This window comes from Diceros bicornis, chromosome 2 (assembly GCF_020826845.1).
Source record: "Diceros bicornis minor isolate mBicDic1 chromosome 2, mDicBic1.mat.cur, whole genome shotgun sequence".
Lineage (NCBI taxonomy): Eukaryota > Metazoa > Chordata > Mammalia > Perissodactyla > Rhinocerotidae > Diceros > Diceros bicornis.
In genome coordinates this window covers 82,939,388-82,963,729 of record NC_080741.1, presented here as the reverse complement: position 1 = coordinate 82,963,729, position 24,342 = coordinate 82,939,388, and the positions used below count along the sequence as shown (strand labels likewise).

Genomic DNA, 24,342 nt, shown 5'->3' with positions numbered 1-24,342 from the left:
GAGTAAGGTAGTTATTTGGAAACTACGGACATTGGACAGTATGATTCTAACTTAGGAGAAGAAGTAGAGGAGGGAACTCCCTTACCTGGTCAGTGTAGGGAACGTGGAAGAAGATGCATCTTTAGGAGAGTTGATCAGTTCTGGGACACCAACGCCAGCAATCTCCTCTATGGCCTTCAGAACACTGTCTGTGTGCTCCAGGTAGATGCTACATTGAGAGCCACAGGAGTATGAACACATACTACAGAATTCCTAAACCAAGATTTCTCTCTTGAGATATTACCAGATATTAAGCTTTAAAACAATTACGAGCATTTATTTATAATTTTATTTATTTATTTATTTCCCCCCAAAGCCCCAGTAGATAGTTGTATGTCATAGCTGCCATCCTTCTAGTTGCTGTACGTGGGACGCGGCCTCAGCATGGCTGGAGAAGCGGTGCGTCGGTGCACGCCCGGGATCCAAACCCGGGCCGCCAGCAGCGGAGTGCGTGCACTTAACCACTAAGCCACGGGGCCGGCCCTGAGCATTTATTTTTAATAAAATAAAGATTCCAGATACTCGTCAGGAGGTAAAGGAAATGATGTCTCAATTGGAAATAGACACCTAGGAAGTGATGGATGTGTCTTGAATATAGTAGGTAATAAATATCTGACTCATTGGTTAACAAGGCAGGATACAACCACAGACTCCTCCACTTCCTCTATGATTTGATTTAACAATAATGGACTAGCTGACAGTATAAAACAGAACTAGCGGATCTTACCATCCACATATTCCAAATTATGTTAACTTCTAACCTACTTCATTACTTCCAAGTTCCCCCTAACGAAGGTAATTTAATTTCTCAATCTTTGACCAGCTGAGGGATCCCAACAGTAGCAAAATGAAAGGAAACAGAGCATCTCACCTGAGCAAAATATGGAGCTGGTCATTAGGGATGCTGCTCTTCTCTTTCTCTCCATGTGGCCACACCCGACAGAGAAATTGTCTAGCCAGGGAAGCTGTTGGAGAAGCAAACAAATACATCTCATGCCTGGAAATGGACCTCACCTTTGTTTTTCAGGCTTTTGGGGATGACTGCTGATCAAAAGGAGTATTCTTTTATATCTACAATGAAGTTCCTGATCTAACAGACAATTTGAAAAGAGCTGTCATGTGTTCCTGCTCCACTGGCCCTTCTACCAGAAATAAATCCACTTGTCTAAGACCCAGAGCATCCTTACCCTCTCACCTCATCCTGACACACACACAAACATGAGCTACAGAGACGCACACAGAGAAAAGGAATGCTGCTGGGCAGTGGGAAAGCCAATCTTCTTCCTCTTGGGCACGCCAATAAGCAGTGGCCATCTCACACATTCAGACCAAACCCTCTCCTTTTAATCAACGGGGAATAATAAAAGCTTGTTTGGCATTTTCTTCTTGCTTTCTGTTTGTGCTGCCAATTAGGACATATAACAAAGTGAGTTGTATTCCAAGAGCTATGGCAAAAGATAGTTAAAGAAAAAGATCAGGGATAGGGCCAAGCCTTTCTTTGCACTGATGTCACCTCATGGTTTATGTCTCTTTTTGTCAAGTCAAATGTCTCAGATAATTTAGAAAAAAAAAAAGGAAGGACATAAATAAACAGAAGCCAAACAAAAAATTATCTAGCCAACTGAACTAACCAAATTCAGACTAAGCAATGTCAGCAGGGATCAGTAATAGCTCTTCTGGGAAAATGTCCTCTTTGGTACAGCAAGAGGGCACATCGACAGTTATGGAGGTATTTACGTGTAAAATATACAAGATTCCAGGAAGCCCCAAGTTTACAAGCTTGAGTTATTAATCCTATTCATGAAGAAAAGAAGAGAGGATCTGGGCTCATCACCAATTTTTTCTTTGCTCTGAGTAGGGGCTGTAGATTTCTCCAAAAGGACCATCAGAAGTTTGATGAGATAAAGAGCACACTGGAAAGTGGGAACGCTGTGACGGAAATTCTGCAAGTAATGGAAGCTCTGGCTGTAAGGAGACAGGAAAAAAAAAGCATCACAAGTATTACAGATATGTCTAAATCCCTGAGTTGTCCAAGTCCACTCAAGTGTTTGGTCGTCTAAACAGAATCCTCCTCATTTTCAGGTGCTTTTTTTTTTGTACTTTTCTTTTTTTTTTGGTGAGGAAGACCAGCCCTGAGCTAACATCTGATGCCAATCCTCCTCTTTTTGCTGAGGAAGATTGGCCGTGGACTAACATCCGTGCCCATCTTTTTCTGCTTTATATGGGACGCCACCACAGGACGGCTTGACAAGCGATGCATGGGTGCACGCCTGGGATCCGAACCTGTGAACCCCAGGCTGCTGAAGCAGAGCGCGTGCACTTAACCGCTGCACCACTGGGCGGCCCCTCAGGTACTTTAATTGCAACCCTCTTTCAACACCTTGATAGAGAACTCTAACTTGGTATGGAGAAAGCCAGGGCAGAACAGAGCCCAGTGGATGGAATGCTGGCCTTGAAGGGGTCATGTACACCAAGATACCGAAGGACTAGTCTAGGCCACACTTATATGTGCAACTCTGGATAAATTATTTGCTCTTTAAGGCCTTAGGCAACACACTGAGAATGTTTAAATTCTGGGTTCACAGGGACAAATTAAAAGGAAATTATAAGGCACAGAAAGCAAAGCTTTCAATAAATGTACCATATATGGTCTGCTTCCAATGCACACTGAAGTAATGGCAGATGGGGAGTCACAATTTCATCCAAAATCATAGTTGAAATAAAACTAAAGTCCACTCCTGATTGATTGGTGAGAAGGAGGACAAATTTAAAAGTACTGTATTTGAAATGAAATAAGTTCCTGCCATACAGGCAGGAATGACAAGCATTGATTGTGGACCCAGTGATAGCCTAGGCTCTCAGGGCAGATGAGAGGAAGACCAAGTTACTCTGGTTGAAGCTGGGCTAGGAGGCTGGGAGCCATGCCCCTTAGATCTCCTTCTCATCCACCTCCTCCGCTGCCTAGCCCTCAGCCTAGGCTCCTCTTCTTCCAAGACTGGGAGGAGACAGGCAACCAGTGATAACTAGTTGCTACCTAATTACCTAACCCTACTGGGAGACAGAGTAGTTCCCTGGATAATCAAGAGCTGACTACAGATGGTCAGTGCTTTCATCATCATTACTTGAAAAGGCAAGCTTTATAGGATGAAGGATCCATGAAGATTGAGTATGATTTGTTCAATAGTTTCTAATGCTTCAGGATTTATCTGAATACTTAGGTGAGAAAGTTCATATAACTGAGGAAAAGCAGCTAAAAATAGCAATTTCCCTCACAACTACTGAGAGACACCCAAGTTTTGCCAAGTAATCTTGCCAATCTCGTTCCTAGGAGTTTCTTTGGACAACACTCTGGGATATGTAGTCTGACCCACCTGAGCAGTTCCTCCAAGGCCTGGTCAGGCTCTTTCTGCTTCAGTCGGCTAGTAAGGACCTCGAGGGCTGAACACAGTAAATTATAATTTTCAGGTTGAAAAAATCCACTCCTAAGGGAAAATCAAGGTAAGATGGTTTAGCTTAGTTTCAGGAAGAGTGCTTAGACAGCATCTGAGGATCCTGGCTTCCAGTCTGTACCATCAACATAAGTCAACAGAAAGAAGAAGTAGAATACTGAAAGTACGCAAGTGCCAAATTCAGCCACAGCTCTGAGTGTCAGACTAGAAGCTGAAGTGCACCTGAAATAGTCTTTCCTTAAGGACCTAAAAGTCCTCCTAGGTTTATTTTCAAGGGAAAAAAGCACTCCTTCATTCCCTATATTTTAGAGATAGGTCTCAGTCTTCTCCAAAAAAACAGGAATAATTTTGTCCATTTGCTAAATTGATATGTAATCCACAGTAGGCGCTCAATAAAGAGTTTATTCCTTCTTCTATATTAATAAGTCAAGTCTTTTCAATTCTATCTTCAGATTATCTTTTCTACTACTGTCCCTTCCTTTCCAAGCCCGGCCCGTCACACTAGGCCAGGCCCTTATCATCATCACATGCATAGATCCTAGCAACACCTTTTGACTGGTCTTTTTGCATCCCTTTCCAATCTGTCCTGCACACTGCTGCCAAAAGGATTTTCTTAAAACATCGCTTTCATCATACCACAGCTGTGATCATAAAACTCCAAAATTGCTTCCTTGGACAACATTCACATTCTTCTGCCTGACCTTGGAGGCCTAGCACTGTCTGACCCCTAGATCTTGTACTCCTCTGGAAACATTTCCACATCACCAGCGGTAGTCCTTCTTCCTTTCAACAAATGTATTCTGAGGGTCTATTTTTTTTTTTTAGACAGCTTTATTGAGGTATAATTGACATACAATAAACTGCATGTATTTAAATTGTTGAATTTGATCAGTTGACTATATAAACCCATGAAACTATCACCACAGTGAAAATAAGGAACATATTCATTACCCTCAAAGTTTCTTTGTATTCCTTTGTAATCCTTCCCTCCCTCCATTCTCCCACCCAATGCTAGGCAACCACTGATCTGTTTTCTGTCACCATATGCTTTTTCTAGTATTTCATATAAATGGAATCAAATACTACATACTCTTATGGTCTTACTTTTAATTCAGTATAATTCTTTTTTCATCCATGTTGCTGCATGTAGTATTCCACCATATGGATATACCACCATTTGTTTATCCATTCACTGGCTGATGGACACTTGAGTTGTTTCCAGTTTGGGGCTATTACAAATAAAGCTGCTACAAACACTCATACACAAGACTTTGTGTAGACATATGCTTTCGTTTCTCTTGAGTAAATACCTATGAGTAGAATGGCTGGGTTGTACGGTAGATGTATGTCTAACTTTTTGGGGAACTGCTAAACTGTTTTCAAAAGTGGGTGTACTATTTTACAGTTCACCAGCAGCAAGTAAGAGTTCCAGTTGCTCCACATCCTCACCAACATTTGGCAAGGTAAATCCTTTTACTTTAGCCATGCAGGGATTTTAACTTGCATTTCCTTAATAACTAATACTACTGAACATCTTTGCTTGTGTTTATTTGCCATCCATCTATCTCCCTGATGAAGCATCTGTTGAAATCTTTTTTCAGGCACTGTTTTTTAAGTACTAAGGATACAACAGTGACTTGTCTCTGCCCTCATGGAGCTCACAGTCTAGCAGGGAACACAGATGAACAAGTAATTATAATAAAGTGTGATAAGTTCTATCATAAGAGGATACCAGAGTATTAGGAGAGAACTGGGGGTTAGAGAGGCAGGAAGGAGGCTTACCTGGCCTCGGGTTCAGAGAAGATGCCCCTGACGAAGTGAGGTTTAAATCCAGATCTCAAGGGTGAGTTAGAAAAGACTGAGGATCAAGGAGGGTAGGAATACTCATAGAAGGATGAGTATGCGTGAAGCCTTCCAGGTGAAAGGTATATAGGGTCATGAAATTAATTCAGTATAGCTGGAGGGCAGAGTGCAAGACAGTGAGTGGAAATCAGGAGTCAGATAATGAAAGGCCTTAGAAGCTAGGTAAAAGAGTTTGAACTCAAGAAAAATCTAAGGGCAATCAGAAACCAAAGCTGGGACAGGACAAGACCGGGTTGCATTGGCAAGACACTGATGGCTGTGTGAAGAACGGACTGAGGGGGCAACCGGAGACAGAGACCAACCGCGAAATCAACCTAGTCCAGGCGAGAGATGACAGGAGTCTGGAAACAGTGGAGATGGAGAGGAGCACATGGCTATCAAGATGTTACCTAGATGATAAAAATCAACAAGATTTGGTGATCGGATGTGGGAGAGAGAGAAGGAAGAGAGTAGAGGAAGGGACAAAGAATAACTCCTGGTTTCTGGCTCAGACAACTGGTGGTGCCATTTACCTAGCCAGGCAAAGCTGAGGGAGCAGTGGTAAGGATGACACACTCGGTTTTGGATGTGATGAGTCTGAGGTGTCAATGACACATCTAAGAGGGTGTTGAGTAGGCAGTTGGATATAAATGTCTGTAGCTCAGAAGATCAATTTTAGCAAAAATTTAAGCTTGGGTGACATTGCCCAGGAAACCTGTATAATGAGAACAGAGGGGCCAGCGCCCAGCCCTGAGGAACAAAAACACTTAAGGGACACACCTCCCTTCTTTCTACTTTCATCGACGCTGTGCCTTCCAACTCTTTCCTTTACCTCCCCAAAGGCCATCTACCCTTCAAGGGTCCAACAAAGTCCCACTGCTTCCAACAAAGTCCCCAGCTCACACTGTATTCAGCTCTTTACCACATAATCTGGACTTTATCTACAACTTGTTTAGTAGCAACTTAAGTAATTGTCTCTCTGGCATTATAGAAAGCTTGCCACAGCAAACTTGGCTAAGAATCAGATGGCCAGATTTGTTACAGGTTAGCCAATAGCAAGTCACCTAATTTTCCAATGAGTTAATAAATGAGCAGCTCCATAAGACACAGAGGGTGCAAGATCAAATGAAATGATGCAGACAAAAAGACTCCAAAAAGAATAAGCGCCATACTTACATAAGGCTTTTGGAGCCTTCTCTTTCTGTCCTGGCATGGTCAAGTAAAAGCAAGTACACACTCGATTATCTCTACCTACCATACTTGCCACATACTCACCAAGCAAAAAGCCCATGAAAAATCTGCAGTAGCCTCTGATAGCTGGAAGACATAATGTGGTACTCCTGAACTTTCACTCCTGGTCCATCAGCTACACCCTGATTCTCAGCAGCTAAGCACTAAAAGGGAAAAATGCTTTTAGAACAGTTGCTTCAGCAATTGCCTTCGTTTCCCTTCAATATTTCCCTTAGTGATTTCTAAGTCTCTGTAATGATAAGATAGGCTTCTGACCTGAAAATAGTTGTGAATGTTCTCCAGATGGTTACACATTGGAGTGAGCAGTTGAACAATATTATAAGCAATTTCTTGGGCAGATCTCTGATGGAGATGTGAGAATCCAATATTCCGGCTTCCTTTACTCTATAACAAATTCAGAGTTATTGGGGAAGAAACCACTGGATAGCTTCTCTGGAACTAAGAGTTTGTTATGGAGTTTAGTCCAACCTGTGCCACGAGGTAGGAATGAACAGAAGAAACTGTTTGCTTGCTGAAGACTCTATTCTGAAAGAGGGATATATTCTGACAGAAGGATCTTGCTCCATCTTCAAATAACCAAGAGATTTGCTTTTGGAGAGTACAAACAATGTTTGAGAAGTATAGATCCATAATTACTAATGAGATAATGCTCACACAAAAACAGAAATCATTTAGGCTGACAAGAATGTAGAGAAGGGGCTGGCCCGGTAGCGCAAGCGGTTAAGTGCGTGCGCTCCGCTGCGGCGGCCAGGGGTTCGCCGGTTCGGATCCCGGGTGCGCACCAATGCACCGCTTGTCAAACCATGCTGCGGCGGCGTCCCATATAAAGTGGAGGAAGATGGGCATGGACGTTAGCCCAGGGCCAGTCTTCCTCAGCAAAAAGAGGAGGATCGGCAGATGTTAGCACAGGGCCGATCTTCCTCACAAAAAAAAAAAAAAAGAATGTAGAGAAAATAATGAGTACAAAAAAGAAAGAATCAAGTAACTGATATATTAATGTTTAAATGCTTACACCTAAAATCTTCACATTTTGTTGTCTGCATCATCCAACTGCTTCACCAGATGCTATGAGCACATTTGTACATTATACACACATTCGAGGTTTTGGCCTTTTCTAGACAGCCAACTACTTACACTGAGGCTTGGACATGGGCTTAGTTTGGGCGGCTGTTAAAACCAAAACCCAAGCAAAGAACAGGATTCAAGAATGATCAGGGCATTGAGAAAAACATTTCCTATTTTGGGTGGTTTTTTCGTTTTCTTTGTTTCAAAGTTCCTTTCTAAAGCAAGGTGAATATGGTCTCGCAATGGGGCTGCCCAGAGACCCAAACATAATGCAGAGAAAAGTAACAACTTAGTTACTACTAAGACGTCCTTGTTTCCAAATCCACCAAGGCCAGCGCTTGTGCTTCTGCCTATACTAACCTTGAGGAAGGGGACTCTCCTGGCAACAGGTGTCAGCATATTCTCCACCTTCTGGGAGAGATCTTCTAGCAAGAAAAGCAGCTCAGGGGGCTGAAGTTGCACAACTTCTGTAGCCTGTCACAAGGAGGAAGGAAAGAATAATTCCAAGCATGTCCTAGCTATCTTTTTGGAGGAGCACATGTCATGTTTACTCTTCCCAATGGGTGAATAATCTGACCATTACCAAAAAAGGGGAACATTTCCCCACCTCATATAAGTGGCTGTTGTGCCCTGCCAACAAATCAAAAAGTCAAGCATTTCCAAAGTAAAACAAAATTTCAAATTATGAAAATAGGAATTCGAGGCAGTATAGTTTTAGGAGATATACTTTTTCTCCAGAAATAAATGCCTCTGTCTATCCTTACAGCTGTGGACCCAAGGTGCATTTCTTAAGTATCCTGGGATAAAAAATGATTAATTCAAGGGAGTTTCGCTTTTTTCTGTTTGTTAAATAATCCTTTCCTATTTTTTTTTCCCTAATGTTTTGCTACTATTAACTCTGGGCAGGATCCCTATAAGTGTATTACACTATCAGAAGCAGAATGGGCCAAATACATTCTCACTTTTTTTTTTAGTGAGGAAGATTAGCCCTGAGCTAACATCTGTTGCCAATCCTCCTCTTTTTGCTGAGGAAGATTGGCCCTGGGCTAACATCCGTGCCCATCTTCCTCTACTTTATATGTGGAACTCCTGACACAGCGTGCCTTGATAAGCAGTGCGTAGGTCCACGTTTGGGATCCGAACCTGCAAACCCCAGGCTGCCTAAGCAGGGTGCGTGAAGTTAACCACTATGCCACTGGGCTGGCCCCCCAGTCTCACTTTTTAAGTCTCACTGTTCACTCAATATACATTTATGGAGAATCGCTAAGTACAAGCTGACGTAGAAAGACTGGGGGGGGAAAGGATACTATCTCTATTCTGAAGGAGCTTACATTCTTGTAAAAATCTATGGTAAAAAATCTGCGCTATTTCTCAATTTTTTTTTAAACTATAGAAACTCTACTCTCTGTTGAAATCCCATATCAAAAGTAGTTACCTTTTCTGTGAAAATGTCCTTTACTTCCAACTCCATTATAAATACCCTTCTCTCTTCAGAGTTTCACTTGTACTTGGTTCAGACCATCAATATAGCATGTACTGCTAGTTATGTCTACTTCCTTTATTAGATTATGAGCTATTTGAAGCAAGCATCATGCTGTATGTACTACTGAAATGCCAATGTCTAGATTAGTGCCAAACACAAAAAGGCCTCGAAAAGCATCTGATGGATGCTGAACAAATATCATGAAAAAGTGAAAACAGCATTGATCTCTATAAACCAGAACAGTGCTGCTCTACAAAAGTAATCTAAATAGCTTATTACTAGTAACCTAAGGTAAGGATCACATCATTAGCATGGGTTTTTTTTTTTTTTGTGAGATCAGCCCTGAGCTAACATCCGCCAATCCTCCTCTTTTTTTTGCTGAGGAAGATGGCCCTGGGCTAACATCTGTGCCTATCTTCCTCCACTTTTTTATATGGGACGCCGCCACAGCATGGCTTACCAAGCAGTGCGTCGGTGCACGCCCGGGATCCGAACCAGCGAACCCCGGGCCGCCGCAGCGGAGCGCGCACACCTAACCGCTTGCGCCACCGGGCCGGCCCCCATTAGCATGGTTTTTTATAATGCCTAGCATACTATTAAAAACTCAGAATTATAAACATAAAGATGATGAGGATGATCATTCATCATTAGTTATACATATAAAGGCTTTGGAAGCCAGAGTCCAATTTCTCTCAATGTCATGGTGTTCTTTTTGAAATAAGAATAGAGCTAAGGAACTTTGTGAAAGATTAAGTTCTGGACCTCAGCACTGTCACTTACTTCAGTATGCATTTCAGTATCTAAGATAAACTTGGTCACAAGCCCACAATGCAGAATAGAGAAGACTTCAATATCCAGCTCTCGGAAAAAAGCTCGGTAATTCTGCAGTGACACTGATGTCTTTTCTTCTTTCCCTTTGAACTCCTGCGGAGAAAGCAGCAGCAATGAACAAAATAATTAAGGCTTCTATACAAATCTAATCTTTAGTGTAGATTTCAAAGTCAATTATGCATTCATTTTATGCAAAAAGTTACATTTTCATCACATCACTGACTTCCTTTCACTAAAGTCCCTAAATATTCCAGAGACCTCATTTAATACTGGAATATAGGTCATACATCAAGACCCTTGGTAGGTTTCCAATGGATGAACTATTAGACAAATCAAGGCATTATGGTGTGCTACAGAAAACTACGAGCTTAGGGGTCAGAAAGATCTGACTTCAAATCCTTGTTCAAACACTTATTAACTATGTCACCTTGGGCAAGTCACTCACCCTCTCTGGATCTTACTTTCTTCATCCATTAAATGTGGATATTAATACTAACTTTGGATTTTTAGGAGAATTAGGGGAGTTATACATACTAAACACCCAATAAACAGTACCTAAAAAACAGAAATAATTAGGACCCATGTGGTTCAGGCAATTTCACAAACACATGAAACCTACTCTGTGAGTGGTACAGAGTTACAGGAAAAGGGACCTGCTGTTTACTAATGACCACAAACTGTACTAAGCATTTCATGTTATCTCGATTCATCAAGAAGTTGATAATCTGGGACTGGAAGGGGAAAGAGGCTAAAAGAAGTATATCCACATCTACATTCTAAGCGGAATTTGATAATTGCCACGAGAGAATTCAAAGTATTGCTGGCGTGGAGAAAAAGGGAGTAAAATACTCAAGAAAATAACTGGAAAAAACAGTGTGTGGTAGTGATAAGGCCTTGGAGTCTAACCCTAACTCTGCTACTGAGAGGCCACTCCAAGGCCTAGGAGAGTTCGCCTGCCTCTCCTTCTCTAATTCTTCTCTCTGTAAAATGCAGACAACAATGCTGGCCCTTTGTTAATCTCACTGGGCTGTCACACACCTTCACGGACACCCGTCATTCCAATACCTTTTCCAGCTGACTTCTATCAGACGGTGTAGGGTCACATTCTGAACTGTCCTCCTTTGAAAGTGAGTCAAGGGAGGATGTTTTGCTGCCGTCTGCTTTTCGGTTCCTTCCTCCTTATGTTAAAAAGAGAAGAGTGACTCAAAAAATCAATAATCATGTTTGCTAAATATCACTGCCTTAAGGAAACAACCTGCTAAAGATTACCTGGAGGCAGAGGAGGCAATTTTATAACTGTGCAAAAGAAAGGGTTCAATTATATAATCTCTCCAATTACTGATGCTTTGATGCATGTGATCTCTTCGGTTAATTCAATGCGGCTCATATGGAGACATAGAATAAAAAAAGAACATACCTATCTTTCCTTGTTTTCTGATTTTTGCTGAAACAGCAGTACTAGTATGAGGTGTTACATCTAAAGTTTCCACGTCAAAGTTTGCAAGGGGAGGAACATAGTCTGGGGTGACTGAAACAGACAAGAGAGAACAGATAAAAGCTCAACGTATACCAACCATATACCACCGTTAGACTTGGAATACAATCATCTGATTGGTTACAAACTGGTTTCTAGAACTACCAAGCATGGCTGAATGCCTATAGGATGCATTCAAGTCACCTGACATTAATTGTTTTGGCATAGCAAAATGGACAGAGATATCTTATAGAAATATCGTATTGATTATGATCAATTAATGTAAAACCATTCTAAATAATGATATAAAATATCTAAGCAGATAAGGACTAAATATAAACTAAGATTGAAAATCTAAAAATATTAACAATATTTGGTCACACAGAAGTTTGTTTTATACACAATTATTTAGATGAGGCCCTGAGGGACGCGCCATGTTTTCCCCAGAGAATTAAGCGAGCACTTTATTTATTTATTTTTTAATTTTTTTTAAATTTATTTTTATTTTTATTTATTTTGTGAGGAAGATCAGCCCTGAGCTAACATCCATGCTAATCCTCCTCTTTTTGCTGAGGAAGACTGGCTCTGAGCTAACATCTATTGCCAATCCTCCTCCTTTTTTTCTTTTTTTTTCCTCCCAAAGCCCCAGTAGATAGTTGTATGTCATAGTTGCACATCCTTCTAGTTGCTGTATGTGGGACGTGGCCTCAGCATGGCCGGAGAAGCGGTGCGACGGTGTGCGCCCGGGATCCAAACCTAGGGCCGCCAGTAGCAGAGCGCGCGCACTTAACCGCTAAGCCACGGGGCCGGCCCCTTAAGCGAGCACTTTAAAATGACAAGTCTACTTAATGGTCAGAAAGTATTAAGAGGCCCTTCACCTTTACTCCTGGTTCATACTATGTTCAGGTAGGCAAATGGCAGTGGGAGTTTGATCTCCCAAGAAGCAAAGTAACTTTACAAAAGCCCAACCAATGTTTTATATTTTTTATTTTCTTCAGCAGCAAGATCTCTGCTGGGATCTCAATGGGAGAAAAATGGACATACTCATTTTAAAAAAATTTTGTTGAGCATATATTTTCTTGTCCCAGATGAGTAGGGGACAGCTATCATTGCGCCTAGCTTAAAAGTGAAGTTTTTTACCTCCTCACTGTGTCCTAGCAGGCCTACCAGTATAGGACACTTCCCTTACCTGCCAGGTACTTTTCCAGGATTCTCTGTAGCTCTACAATGTGCTTTAACCGGGTGAGCACCTTCCCCTTCATCTCGGGTGATGTTTGCCGGCAGAAGGCATTTACAATCTGTAAAAGTACAAATTAAATTCTCATACTTTGAACTGTTCCAATTTTAATCCTGTTTGTATTATTCATCCAGAGCTAAAAGATGCCATTCAGTGGCAGGATCTGTGAGTTTAGTCTGTAACGTAAAAGTGTTCTCAGCAAGGTGCTGTAGAGAAAAAAAAGCCCTGGGCCAATACAGAAGATCTGACTTTTTTTTTAAATAATTTTATTTATTTATTCCCCCAAAGCCCCAGTAGATAGTTGTATGTCATAGCTGCACATCCTTCTAGTTGCTGTATATGGGACGCGGCCTCAGCATGGCTGGAGAAGCAGTGCGTTGGTGCGTGCCCGGGATCCGAACCCGGGCCGCCAGCAGTGGAGCGTGTGCAATTAACTGCTAAGCCACGGGGCGGGCCCAAAGATCTGACTTTTAATCCTAGTTCTACTTATTACTAGTTACGTAAGCAGGCAGACTAGTACAGTGGCTAAAGAGCACACACTTGGGTGAAACAAGTCCTATTCTGCTACTTACTAGCTGTGTGACCTTGGCCAAGTCATTAACCTTTCTGAGCTTTTCTTTCTTCAACTATAAAATGGGAATGCAGTTGTCATATTGATTAAATAGTGTAAATAAAGAAATTAGCCCTGCATTTGGCACAGCGTAAGTGCTTGATAAATTTTAATAACGTTGAACTCTCTGTACCTGCAATTCCCCATGTGTAAAACAAGGATTATAATACCTGTCCTACCTAAGTCATAATATAATTGTGAGGGTAAGAAGAGATAATTTAAGTGAACAAACATTATCTGAAATAATACACATGGGAAAGGAAGCGAGGTATAGATGTAAGATGTTACCATCATTTTCACTATATTTCATTATTATTGTGCATTTCATTAAGCACAAATACATTCTAAAGGAAGAGGAAAGCTACTATTCACTTGATCTCACTGAATTGAAACATTAAGTGCACACCCATGCAAGGAGGAACAGTATTTTCACAGTGGAGAAGGTCAAGTTATTCCTGGCAGAAGTAAGAATAAACCAGAAGGCTTGGAGATAATAAAGCATAGGCAATATTAAGTGAATTCTAAGTATTTTGAATTGGCTACATCAGAAGGTACATATAATTGGGGAGAGGTAGGACATAACAGCTAGAGAAGCACACAGGGGTTAGTGCTTAGTGGAGAATTTTTAGGGAGTCTCGTGGGAACCAAGGAAATAGTTTCCTTTTGAGAGGAACTACAGACAATAGGTGAAATGTCCTAGTAACTCTGCTCACCTCTCGGAACCAGTTGAGAGTAAGAAATATGAGTGAACACACGAACGAATGCTCTTTAACAGACATGGACTCCAGCCTCTCTCCAGGCTCTAGGTCAGTGAGGAATACAGGACAATCTGAAAGAGAAGAACAAACATTTCTAACTCCCTTTAGTTCAAGTCAACAGAACCTGGATGCTGTCCCTAGAGCTAGCTCTCCTTCTACTTATTTTCCCCTTTAACTCGTATTTGAAGTTCAAGCTTTGATTAGTCTCAAAAATAATTCCATTCTATGCAGCAGTCAACAAATATAATTAAGAAGTCTTTGCAACAATTATAGAGGCAAAGACCATAAAGCAACATGGAACTATGATAACAATTGATTTGTTAATATGATGGGAATCTGTATGTATTATTTTGTCTTTGGAATTCCATTATTACTGCTATGCTACTCTGTGAAGTTAGAAAATTCCTTCCCACACATACCATGTACTGGTCTGCCGCTTCCCTAAGTTTAGCAAAGAAAGGATACAAAGAGGAAAGGATCTGATAATTTCATGCTATACCTAATAAACCATCAATCTCCTCCAAGTTTCCATTATGTTGTCTCTCCACACAAAGTCTCAGTAACCGGAAATAGGGAGCCAGGCACAGTGGAGACACCAATCTGGGAAGGAAAAATTCATTTCTGGATCACGCTTTATAGGCATATTATAGGCATATTAGTCCACGTTTATAGGGAGCCCAAACTTATAATCAAGGAGTTTTGTCCAAAATAAATGTCTACTTTTTTTGGGGGGGTGTGTGGGAGAGATTGGCCCTGAGCTAACATCTGTTGCCAATCTTCCTCTTTTTCTTTTTTTCTCCCCAAAGCCTCAGTACATAGTTGTATATCCTAATTGTAGGTTCTGCTAGTTCTTCTACGTGGGATGCCGCCTCAGCTTGCCTTGATGAGCAGTGAGTAGGTCCGTACCCAGGATCCAAACTGGCGAACCCCGGGCTGAAGCGGAACGCACAAACTTAACCACTATGCTACCGGACCAGCCCCCTGTCTACTTTTAAGAACATATGACAGGGGCTGGCCCTGTGGCTTAGCGGTTAAGTGCGCGCGCTCCGCTACTGCCGGCCCGGGTTCGGATCCTGGGTGTGCACCGACGCACGGCTTCTCCAGCCATGCTGAGGCGGCATCCCACATACAGCAACTAGAAGGATGTGCAACTATGTCATACAACTATCTACTGGGGCTTTGGGGAGAAAAAGGAGGAGGATTGGCAATAGATGTTAGCTCAGGGCTGGTCTTCCTCAGCAAAAAGAGGAGGATTGGCATGGATGTTATCTTCCTCACCAAAAAAAAAAAAAAAAAGAACATATGACAAGGAACTTAATGGATGCTCAGCAAATAAATAATGGACTGAATTGGAGGAAGGCGGAAGGTGAGTAGAGTGAATGTTCATGTGTTAGGAGAAGTGGAGATAAGATGGAAGGAGGGAAAGTGGCAGAGGTAGACAAATATGTACATGGGAGGGAGAAAGAAACAGAAACAAAAATAGCCTCGCAGAATATCTGTTGGCTGGCATGAGGCAATGCAAATCCCAACCCCAGGATCCAAGAAAAAACAAGGAATCTGCCCCATTCTCGCTAATGCCTCCAAATACCACCCGTCTTGGGAGAAATCCTTTTCAAACAAGTTCCCCACAGATTGCAAGAACTGTGGAATTCCCTGTAAATATTCAAAACGCCAACAGAGGTTTTAGAAAGGAAAAAGTGTACTGACTTTTGGTCTGATTCCTGTGAGGTCATTCTACCCCCATCTCTTGCAAAGTCCTGGGAGAACAACAGTGGCAGGAGGTTGATGGCGATCCCATCACGACTATTGTATTCTTCTAGTCCATAGAGAGCTTTCACGGGAAATGGACAGTCACTGTGGAGAGAACCCAGAATCTGATCCCCAATTCAAGGGTATGCAAGTCTACAGTGGAAACCACTAGAACAAAACAATCTCCCCTATTATGAGGAGAAATGAGAAACAGAAAGAACAAGTGGGGAACCTTTTAGCAATTTTGGAGCTGGGGGTGTTGGGGTTGGGAGGAAAGAAGCTGTGGAAGTAGGCTAGCCTTGGCTGAGGTCAAGGGCATTCTGATGTCTGTACCAGCTATTGACATAATTGACACAATGTCTTCACCGGTGCAATCAAGTCAGTGGGTAAACAGTACTTACCCTTCTGGAACAACACATAAGTCTACCACAAAGGCATCTTGGAAATCATTAAAGATGGTCTGCCCAACCCATTCCTGCAGGAAGTAAGCAAATAAAAAAGACTGTGTAGCCCAGGGTGTACTTGCTGTAGTGCCCTAGATAAACTATTAACTTTTCTAAGACTCAGTGTCCTCATTTCTAAAAAGGAAATACCAACAATATGAAGTAGAAAAGACATAACGCATGAAAAGTGCTTAATGCAGTGCCTGGTATAGAATAAATGCTGGCTATCAACAACAACATTATCATCATCCCCATCATTACTATTATTATTGTTATTATGTGAAGGAGGCCTGGGGCAGGGTGAGTCAGAACACCTTCCCAACTAGACTATGGAAGAGCTCACAGGATGATCTATTTTTGCAGTGCAACAGAGAGAGGGCTTGTAGTAAAGCAGCCCTCATGTTTCATTGCTATAAGAAAAGATACTCGGTCTTACCAGGGCTTTTGAAGCCAGCTTTCCTTCTTGGATCAGGTTGGCAAATTCATCATAATAAAGTGCAGAGGCCCGAGGAGACTGCTTACTGCAGGAATGAACCAACTGCAGCAAGGAGGTCACCTGGAATAGCCGAAGAGAAAGAATGGGTCAGTTCTTAGGCTGCCAACCTTTCTTGAACACCATTCACTCCATTCAGTAGCAAGTTTTTCTCTTTCCGATTTCACTGGCAAAGCTCTTATTAACTCTCACCTGAGGTTTTCCTGAGCCGCCTGATCAGTCCATCTCTTTCCAATCTCATCTCCTTTCCAATCGATCAGACACATGCAGCCAGATTAATTTTTCTAAAGCAAAGCTTGGATTATGCCATTTCGGTGCTAAAAAACCCCTTAAGGACTACCTCTGCATAAAAAATTAAATCAAAATGTCTTGATCCTCTGTTTTCTATCTCCTGAACTAGCCTTATCTCCAACTCTCCAGTTATATACTTACTTGTCCCTAAGCTCCAGTTAATCTGCTATTCTTCTAACATGGCCCACCTTTCTCGCTCTCTAGGAATTTGCAATTTAATTAGGGAGATTAGACAGATACAGAAATAAATGCAACACAAGCCAGTAGATTCTAAGTGCCACAAGGGTGGTACAAATTGCAAAAGCTACAAGTTTAGGAAAACATATTTTGAAAAACAAAGCACTCTTTCTGGTCAACTGACAGTGACCAGCAGCCTTACTCCTCAGTTACTCACACGTGTACTGACCACATTACAAGAACTCACCTGTGTGCACTGTTCATTGCTCAGGGCGGCTCCCTCTTGGGTCAAACTGAAAGATCTACTAAAAACAAGGAATTTTAGCTTCACTTTTATAATATTTTGTAACAGCTGGCAATAAGTTTAAGAATCTTGCCTTCCCTGGGATGGAAGTGGAGATAAAAGTGCACAAAGGTACAGAGGAATATTTATTTAGGCCATACAAAATGTGGATTAGAGTAAATGGCTGGGCTGGCCTGGTGCCGTAGTCATTAAGTTCGTGTGCTCCGCTTCAGCGGCCCAGGGTTCTCAGGTTCGGATCTCGGGTGTGGACCAATGCACCGCTTGTCAAGCCATGCTGTGGCGGCATCCCATATAAAGTAAAGGAAGATGGGCACGGATGTTAGCCCAGGGCCAACCTTCCTCAGCAAAAAGAGGAGGATTGGCAACGGATGTTGGCTCAGGGCTAATCTTCCTCACACACAAAAAGAGTAAATGATGGCTAACTGAGATTTTTTAATTAATTAATTTTTTTATTATTTTTTTTGAGGAAGATCAGCGCTGAGCTAACACCCACACCAACCCTCCTCTTTTTGCTGAGGAAGACTGGCCCTGAGCTAACATCTGTGCCAATCTTCCTCCACTTTGTGTGGGACGCTGCCACAGCATGGCCCGACAAGCGGTGTGTCAGTGCACGCCTGGGATCTGAATCCAGGCTGCCAGCAGTGAAGCGCGTGCACTTAACCACTCTGCCATGGGGCCGGCCCCTAATTTAGATTTTTTTTTAAATGCACACTAAATTAGTAATAATCATAAGAGCAAGCACTGGGCATTTTTCTAACCACTTAATACTCTCAACAACTCTATGAAGTACATACTATTATCTTTATTTCACAGATATGAGAATGCAAAGTCACAGAGAGGTAAAGTAACTTGCCCGAAGACATTCAGCTAATAAATAACGGAGCCTGTATTTGACCCAGGCAAGCAGTATGGCTACAGAGAACAAACTCTTAACTAGTACACTATGCAGCCTCTACAGATTACTAATGCTGATTCTAAGGATGTCTCCTGAGGTCTCAGGAATTCTTTTTTTTGTTTGTTTTGTTTTTGCTGAGGAAGATTCACCTCGAGCTAACATCTGCTGCCAATCTTCCTCTTTTTGTATGTGAGCTGCCACCACAGCATGGCCACTGCCAGACGAGTGGTGTAGGTCTGCGCCTGGGTACCAAACCTGGGCCGCCAAAGTGGAGTGCACCGAACTTAACTACTAGGCCACCAGGGCTGGCCTGGTCTCAGGAATTCTTGAAAGATCATTTCTAAAGAGCATGAACTGAACTCCCAAGTCATTTTGCAATGTCAATGTCTTACCAAGCCCCAACTCTGATGCTTCTTTAGATGCTACAATTGTGGCATCAAAGTGCAAGTGGGGAAAAAATCCACAGGAAGACTTCATTTGTATCAAATATGATGTCCCAGCCAGGAATACAGAGCAATGGAGAAACCTGTATTGTCTAGTGCCTAGGACAGAAGCAGATGCAGAAAAATGCATCCCAGGAGGATTAGGGTTCCCCCTTTGTGGAAACATTTCTAGAACTTTATTTCTTGGCAATCCCTAGTTTTTAACCATCAGACTGTAATTACTATGATCACAATTCTGTAAAAATTTTATGTGGTATATACAGTCAAGATTAGAAGGAAACATGGGAAAATAGCAACAAACATGTGCTCACTTCTCTTATCGTTTTAATGTCTGCTGTTATAACAATGTCTACACAATGTAACACTTTATTTTGTAAGGCAGCAACCTGATTAACTGACGTCGAGCCACAGAAGTCAGAATTTCCATGCATACCTGTCAGCCGTCATGATGCCAGCCATGGTGACAGCACCAATAATACCAACGAGCTTGTACTTGAATATGGTGCTAGAGAGCTGTTTTCGTATCACCAAGTGCATGTCATCCTGCAAGGAGACAATGACAAAGATGAAGATGCTGAAATTGTATAGCAAAAGAGCCTACGAATATCAGAGCCACAAAACCTAGAACAGCAAGGGTTCTATCATTTATTAACTGTGTGGCCTTTGGCAAGGCATTTCATCTCTCTGAGTCTCAATTTTTTTCATCTATAAAATGGGAAAGGTTTTGTAAGGATCAGACACAAATTACAAAAAATTTCTAGAACAGTGCCTGGCCCATGGTAGACATTGAATAATAACAGCTATTATTGTTATCATTGTTACAGCTGCTCGAATTATCATAATATCATTGGCTGTTCAAATAATGAAATAGAAAAAGATACTCAGGAATAAATTTAACCAAGGAGGCAATTTAACTTTCTAACTTTTAACAATTCAACTTGTACGCTAAAAACTATAAAACATTGATGAAAGAAATTAAAGACCTAAATAAATGGAAAGATGTCCCACATTCATAGGTTGGAAGACAATATTATTAAGATGATAATACCATCTTAATATGCACATTCAATGTAATCCTTATTAAAATCCCAACAGCATTTTTTGCAGAAATGGAAAACCCCATATTAAAATGCATATGGAATTTTAAGGGACCCCAAATAACCAAAACTATCTTTTTCTTTTTGTGAAGAAGATCAGCCCTGAGCTAACATCCATGCCAATCCCCCTCTTTTTGCTGAGGAAGACTGGCCCTGAGCTAACATACGTGCCCATCTTCCCCCACTTTATGTGGGACGCTGCCACAGCATGGCTTGACAAGTGGTTCATCGGTGCGCTCCGATCTGAACCCGGGCTGCCAGCAGCAGAGCACGTGCACTCAACCGCTATGCCACGAGGCCGGCCCTAACCAAAACTATCTTGAAAAAGAACACGAGGGCTCACACTTCTTGATTTCAAAATTATTACAAAGCTACTGTAATAAGAAAGTGTGCTACTAGCATAAGGATGCACATATAAGGATTAGAATAGAGAGTCCAGAAATAAACCGTCGTATATATGGTCAACTGATTTTCCAAAGGTGCCAAGACCATTCAATGAGGAAAAGACATTCTTTTCAACAAAAGGTGTTGAAAAAACTGGATACTCACACACAAAAAATGAAGTTGAACCTTTACCTTACACTATATACAAAAATTAACTCAAGTGAATCAACGATCTAAATTTAAGAGCTAAAACTATAAAACTCTTTGAAGAAAACACAGGAAAAAATCTTCATGACTTTGGATTTGGCAATGGTTTTATTTAAGTATGACACCAAAAGCACAGGCAACAAAAGAAAAAAAGAGATAAACTGGACTTCATCAAAACTGCATCAAAGGACACTATCAAGAGGGAAAAGACAATCCACAGAATGAGAGAAAATATTTGCAAATCACGTTATCTGGTAAGGGATTAATATCCAGAATTTATAAAGAACTCCTACACATCAACAATAACAAAAAACAACCCATTTAAAAAATGGGTAAAAGACTTGAATACACATTTTTCCAAAGAAGATATATGAATGACCAACAAGCACATGATAAAACATTCGACATCATTAGTCACCAGGGAAATGCAAATCAAAACCATGAGATACTCCTTCACATCCAGTAGGATGACTGTAATTAAAAAATGGAAAATAAGTGTTGGTGAGGATGTAGAAAAATTGGAACCCACAGCTGTTCATGGGAATGTAAAATGGTGCAACTGCTGTGGAAAACAATTTGGTGGTTCCTCAAAATGTTAAACATAGAATCATCATATGACTCAGCAATTCCACTCCTCGGTATATACTCAAAAGAATCGAAAAGAGGGACTCAAACAGATACTTGTACACCAACGTTCATAGCAGCATTATGTACAGTAGCCAAAAGGTGGAAAAAAGCCAGCATCCATTAATGGATAAATGGATAAACTAAACGTGGTATATACATGCAATTGAATATTATTATTCAGCCATAAAAAGAAATTAAGTTCTGATACATCCTACAACATGGACGAACCTTGAAGACATGCTAAGTGAAATATGCCAGACACAAAAGGACAAATATTGTATGATTCTATTTAAATGAGGTAACTTAGAATAAGCAAATTCAGAGACAGAAAGTAGATTAAAGGTTACCAGGGGCTGGTGGAAGGGAAATGCGAGTGACTGCTTAATGGGTACAGAGTTTCTGTTTGGGATGATGAAAAACTTCTGGAAATAGATAATGGTGATGGTTGTACAACACTGTGAATGTGTACTTAATGCCACTGAATTGTACACTTAAAAATGGTTAAAATAGTAAAATTTATGTTAGGGATATTTTAACACAATTAAAAAATAAAATAATTTAAAGTGGTGCAGGCACTATGGAAAACAGTATAGAGATTCCTCAAAAAATTAAGAATAGAACTACCATACAATACAGCTATTCCATTTCTGGGTATTTATCTGAAGAATAGGAAAGGACTAATTCGAAAAGATATATGTACCTCTATGTTCATTGCAGCATTATGTACAATAGCCAAGATATGGAAACAACCTAAGTGCCTAATGATGGATGAATGGATAAAGAAGACGTGGTATACCTATATACACCATGGAATACTACTCAGCCATAAAAATGATGAAATCTTGCCATGCGCGACAACACCGATGGACCTTGAGGGTGTTATGCTAAGTGAAATATTGAAAAAAAAAAAAAAAAAAACAAACTCACAAAAGCAGACAATAGATTGGTGGTTACCAGAGGGGAAGGGGGTTGCGGGGAGGGCAAAATGGGTAATTGTATGGTGACAGATGGAAACTAGACTTTTGGTAGTGAGTATGCTGTAGTATATACAGATGTCAAATTATAATGTGGTACACCTGAAACTTATATAATGTTATAAACCAATGTTACCTCAATAAAAAAATAAAATAAAATAATGACGTAGCTCTATATTACTGATGAGAAGCAATCTCCAAAATATACTGCTAAATGAAAAAAGCAAGATGCAGAACAAGAAGGTAAGGAGCGGGATATAAGTAAATAGCTAATTTGTAAATGCTCAGAACATCTCAGAAAGCTATAAATTAGTAACGCTGATTGCCTTTAGAGAACCAGATGCCTAGAGGACTGAGAGGGAAGGAGACTTATTTTTCACTACCTTTCTATACCTTTCCAGTTTTGTACCATGTGTCTATATTACCTAGCCAATTTTTTTTTTTTTTAATTAAAAAAGGGTGCTGGTTGTTCAAAGTTACAGTCCAGTATGGATTACTGTCACAGGGTGGCACTAAAGATACAAAAGACCCATAAATTATGATTCCAACCTAATCTCTTATTTTAGTCCCTTTGCCTGGCTCTTTCAGTGAATGGCGTCACAGATGAAAGCAGGCCCAGGTGAAGTTCACGTTAGATGCAGATGTTCCCTAGGAAACAAGGGAATTCTCTGTGTCCCCACAGTCCTCAGTACAGAACCTGAATGGTTTTTCTTACTCAGTTTCATAGTTAGCTGATTACAGACCCATTTCTACCCTAATAGACTAGCCCCTTGAGGGCGGAAGGTCTATTATTATACCTACCATCTCAGCAGGCACATTAGGCATTTAATGTTTGTGGTAAGAAACGAATGAACAGGGGCCGGCCCCGTGGCTTAGCGGTTGGGTGCACGTGCTCTGCTGCTGGCGGCCCGGGTTCGGATCCTGGGCGCACACCGACACACTGCTTGTCCGGCCATGAGGCGGTGTCCCACATGCAGCAACTGGAAAGCTGTGCAACTATGACATACAACTATCTACTGGGGCCTTGGGGAGAAACAGGGAAAAAGGGGAAGAGGATTGGCAATAGATGTTGGCTCAGGGCGGGTCTTCCTCAGCAGAAACAGGAAGATTGGCATGGATGTTAGCTCACGGCTGATCTTCCTCACAAAAAAAAAAGAAAGAAAGAAAGAAAGAAAGAAAAGAATGAACAAATGCTGGGACTTCGTACAGCAATGTATTCTATTTCTACTACTCAAAGACTGGAGTGATTTTGTTCAGCAAATTTCAATTAAAGAGGTTTAAAAGATTCTTTCATGCTTCCTCTTACCTGGATGTGACTGCTGGCTTCACGTGGTTTGCTAAACGCCAGTGTGCTGAGAATATAGAAGAGTTTTCGTATTTGTTGAGGGGACATGTTATCTAGATAATCTAAAATGCCCTGTGAGGGAAAAAATGCCAATGATGAGTCAACAACTAACAATTTTTCCTTTAAATCAAAAAATTAAAATCCTTATAAGAGGCATACACACAGATAGCCAGGCGTCTGTTCCATAAAAGCTCAAGGTCTCTAAAGCTATGCTCAAAGCCCCAAGGATTGATACTCTCTTAGTCTTCCTAACATACCTTCAAGTTCTCCCTGTTGTCTCCACCCTTCCTCTTTCCTTAGTGAAAACAATATTCTGCCAAAACTTATGTCTCTGACCTTATTTCTTATCACAGCATCCCTTCTCAGCTTCTACTCCATGAATTCCTTATTCATTTTCTACAGGTGTGGAAGGACTCACACGGGAACTACTTACTTTTTGACCTTGGGCAAAGCCTCAGCTTTCTCATCCCTAATATGGGGATAACATGGCCTACATAGACTTGACTATGTCAACTCCGTGTTAAAAACCTGTAAAAGCTCCTTATTGTCTACAAAATAAAGTTGAACCTCTTTAACATGGTATTCAAGACCCTTTATAATCTGGCCTTGTCCTATGTCTTCCCAGCCTCACCTCCCACCACCCCTCACCATATAGCTTATTTGCCAACCATGCTAGTCTACTTGTCATCCCTGGCACACCATGGACTTGAGCGCCAACATACTTCTGTTCAAACTGTCCTCCACTGACATGTACTTCCCCTACCTTCTCTCATGAAATCATTTCCATCCTTCAAATCACTCAAATGTTCTCTCCTCTTTGCAGACTTCTCTAGTTTTCCAGGCCAAATTAATTATTTCTGCTCTGGTGTATCTA

The 24,342-nt window shown here is 41.2% G+C and overlaps 1 protein-coding gene across 11 annotated transcripts in view; it reads right to left on the bottom strand.

The window, feature by feature from the left end:
- LOC131419501 (Fanconi anemia group D2 protein) overlaps positions 1-24,342 on the bottom strand; it is a 53,533-nt gene that overhangs the window by 9,076 nt on the left and 20,115 nt on the right. For 6 of the 11 annotated variants that reach the window (XR_009223270.1, XM_058564698.1, XM_058564681.1 and 3 more), the window contains 19 exons: positions 23,430-23,540; positions 19,268-19,377; positions 17,440-17,497; positions 16,668-16,787; positions 16,190-16,263; positions 15,747-15,893; positions 14,539-14,639; positions 13,995-14,110; positions 12,624-12,732; positions 11,378-11,488; positions 11,026-11,138; positions 9,910-10,053; positions 8,007-8,120; positions 6,837-6,965; positions 6,606-6,724; positions 3,411-3,521; positions 1,874-2,004; positions 911-1,004; positions 86-208 (listed from right to left, as the gene is read on the bottom strand). Coding sequence is in view for 9 of the 11 variants with exons in the window: in XM_058564698.1 (XP_058420681.1) it covers positions 86-208; positions 911-1,004; positions 1,874-2,004; positions 3,411-3,521; positions 6,606-6,724; positions 6,837-6,965; positions 8,007-8,120; positions 9,910-10,053; positions 11,026-11,138; positions 11,378-11,488; positions 12,624-12,732; positions 13,995-14,110; positions 14,539-14,639; positions 15,747-15,893; positions 16,190-16,263; positions 16,668-16,787; positions 17,440-17,497; positions 19,268-19,377; positions 23,430-23,540 (2,135 nt within the window). In the remaining 2 variants the exon portion in view is untranslated. Of the gene's footprint in view, positions 1-85; positions 209-910; positions 1,005-1,873; positions 2,005-3,410; positions 3,522-6,605; positions 6,725-6,836; positions 6,966-8,006; positions 8,121-9,909; positions 10,054-11,025; positions 11,139-11,377; positions 11,489-12,623; positions 12,733-13,994; positions 14,111-14,538; positions 14,640-15,746; positions 15,894-16,189; positions 16,264-16,667; positions 16,788-16,916; positions 17,009-17,439; positions 17,498-19,267; positions 19,378-23,429; positions 23,541-24,342 lie in introns of those variants that run through there. The other 5 variants (XM_058564713.1, XM_058564730.1, XM_058564740.1 and 2 more) reach the window with 5 other exon arrangements.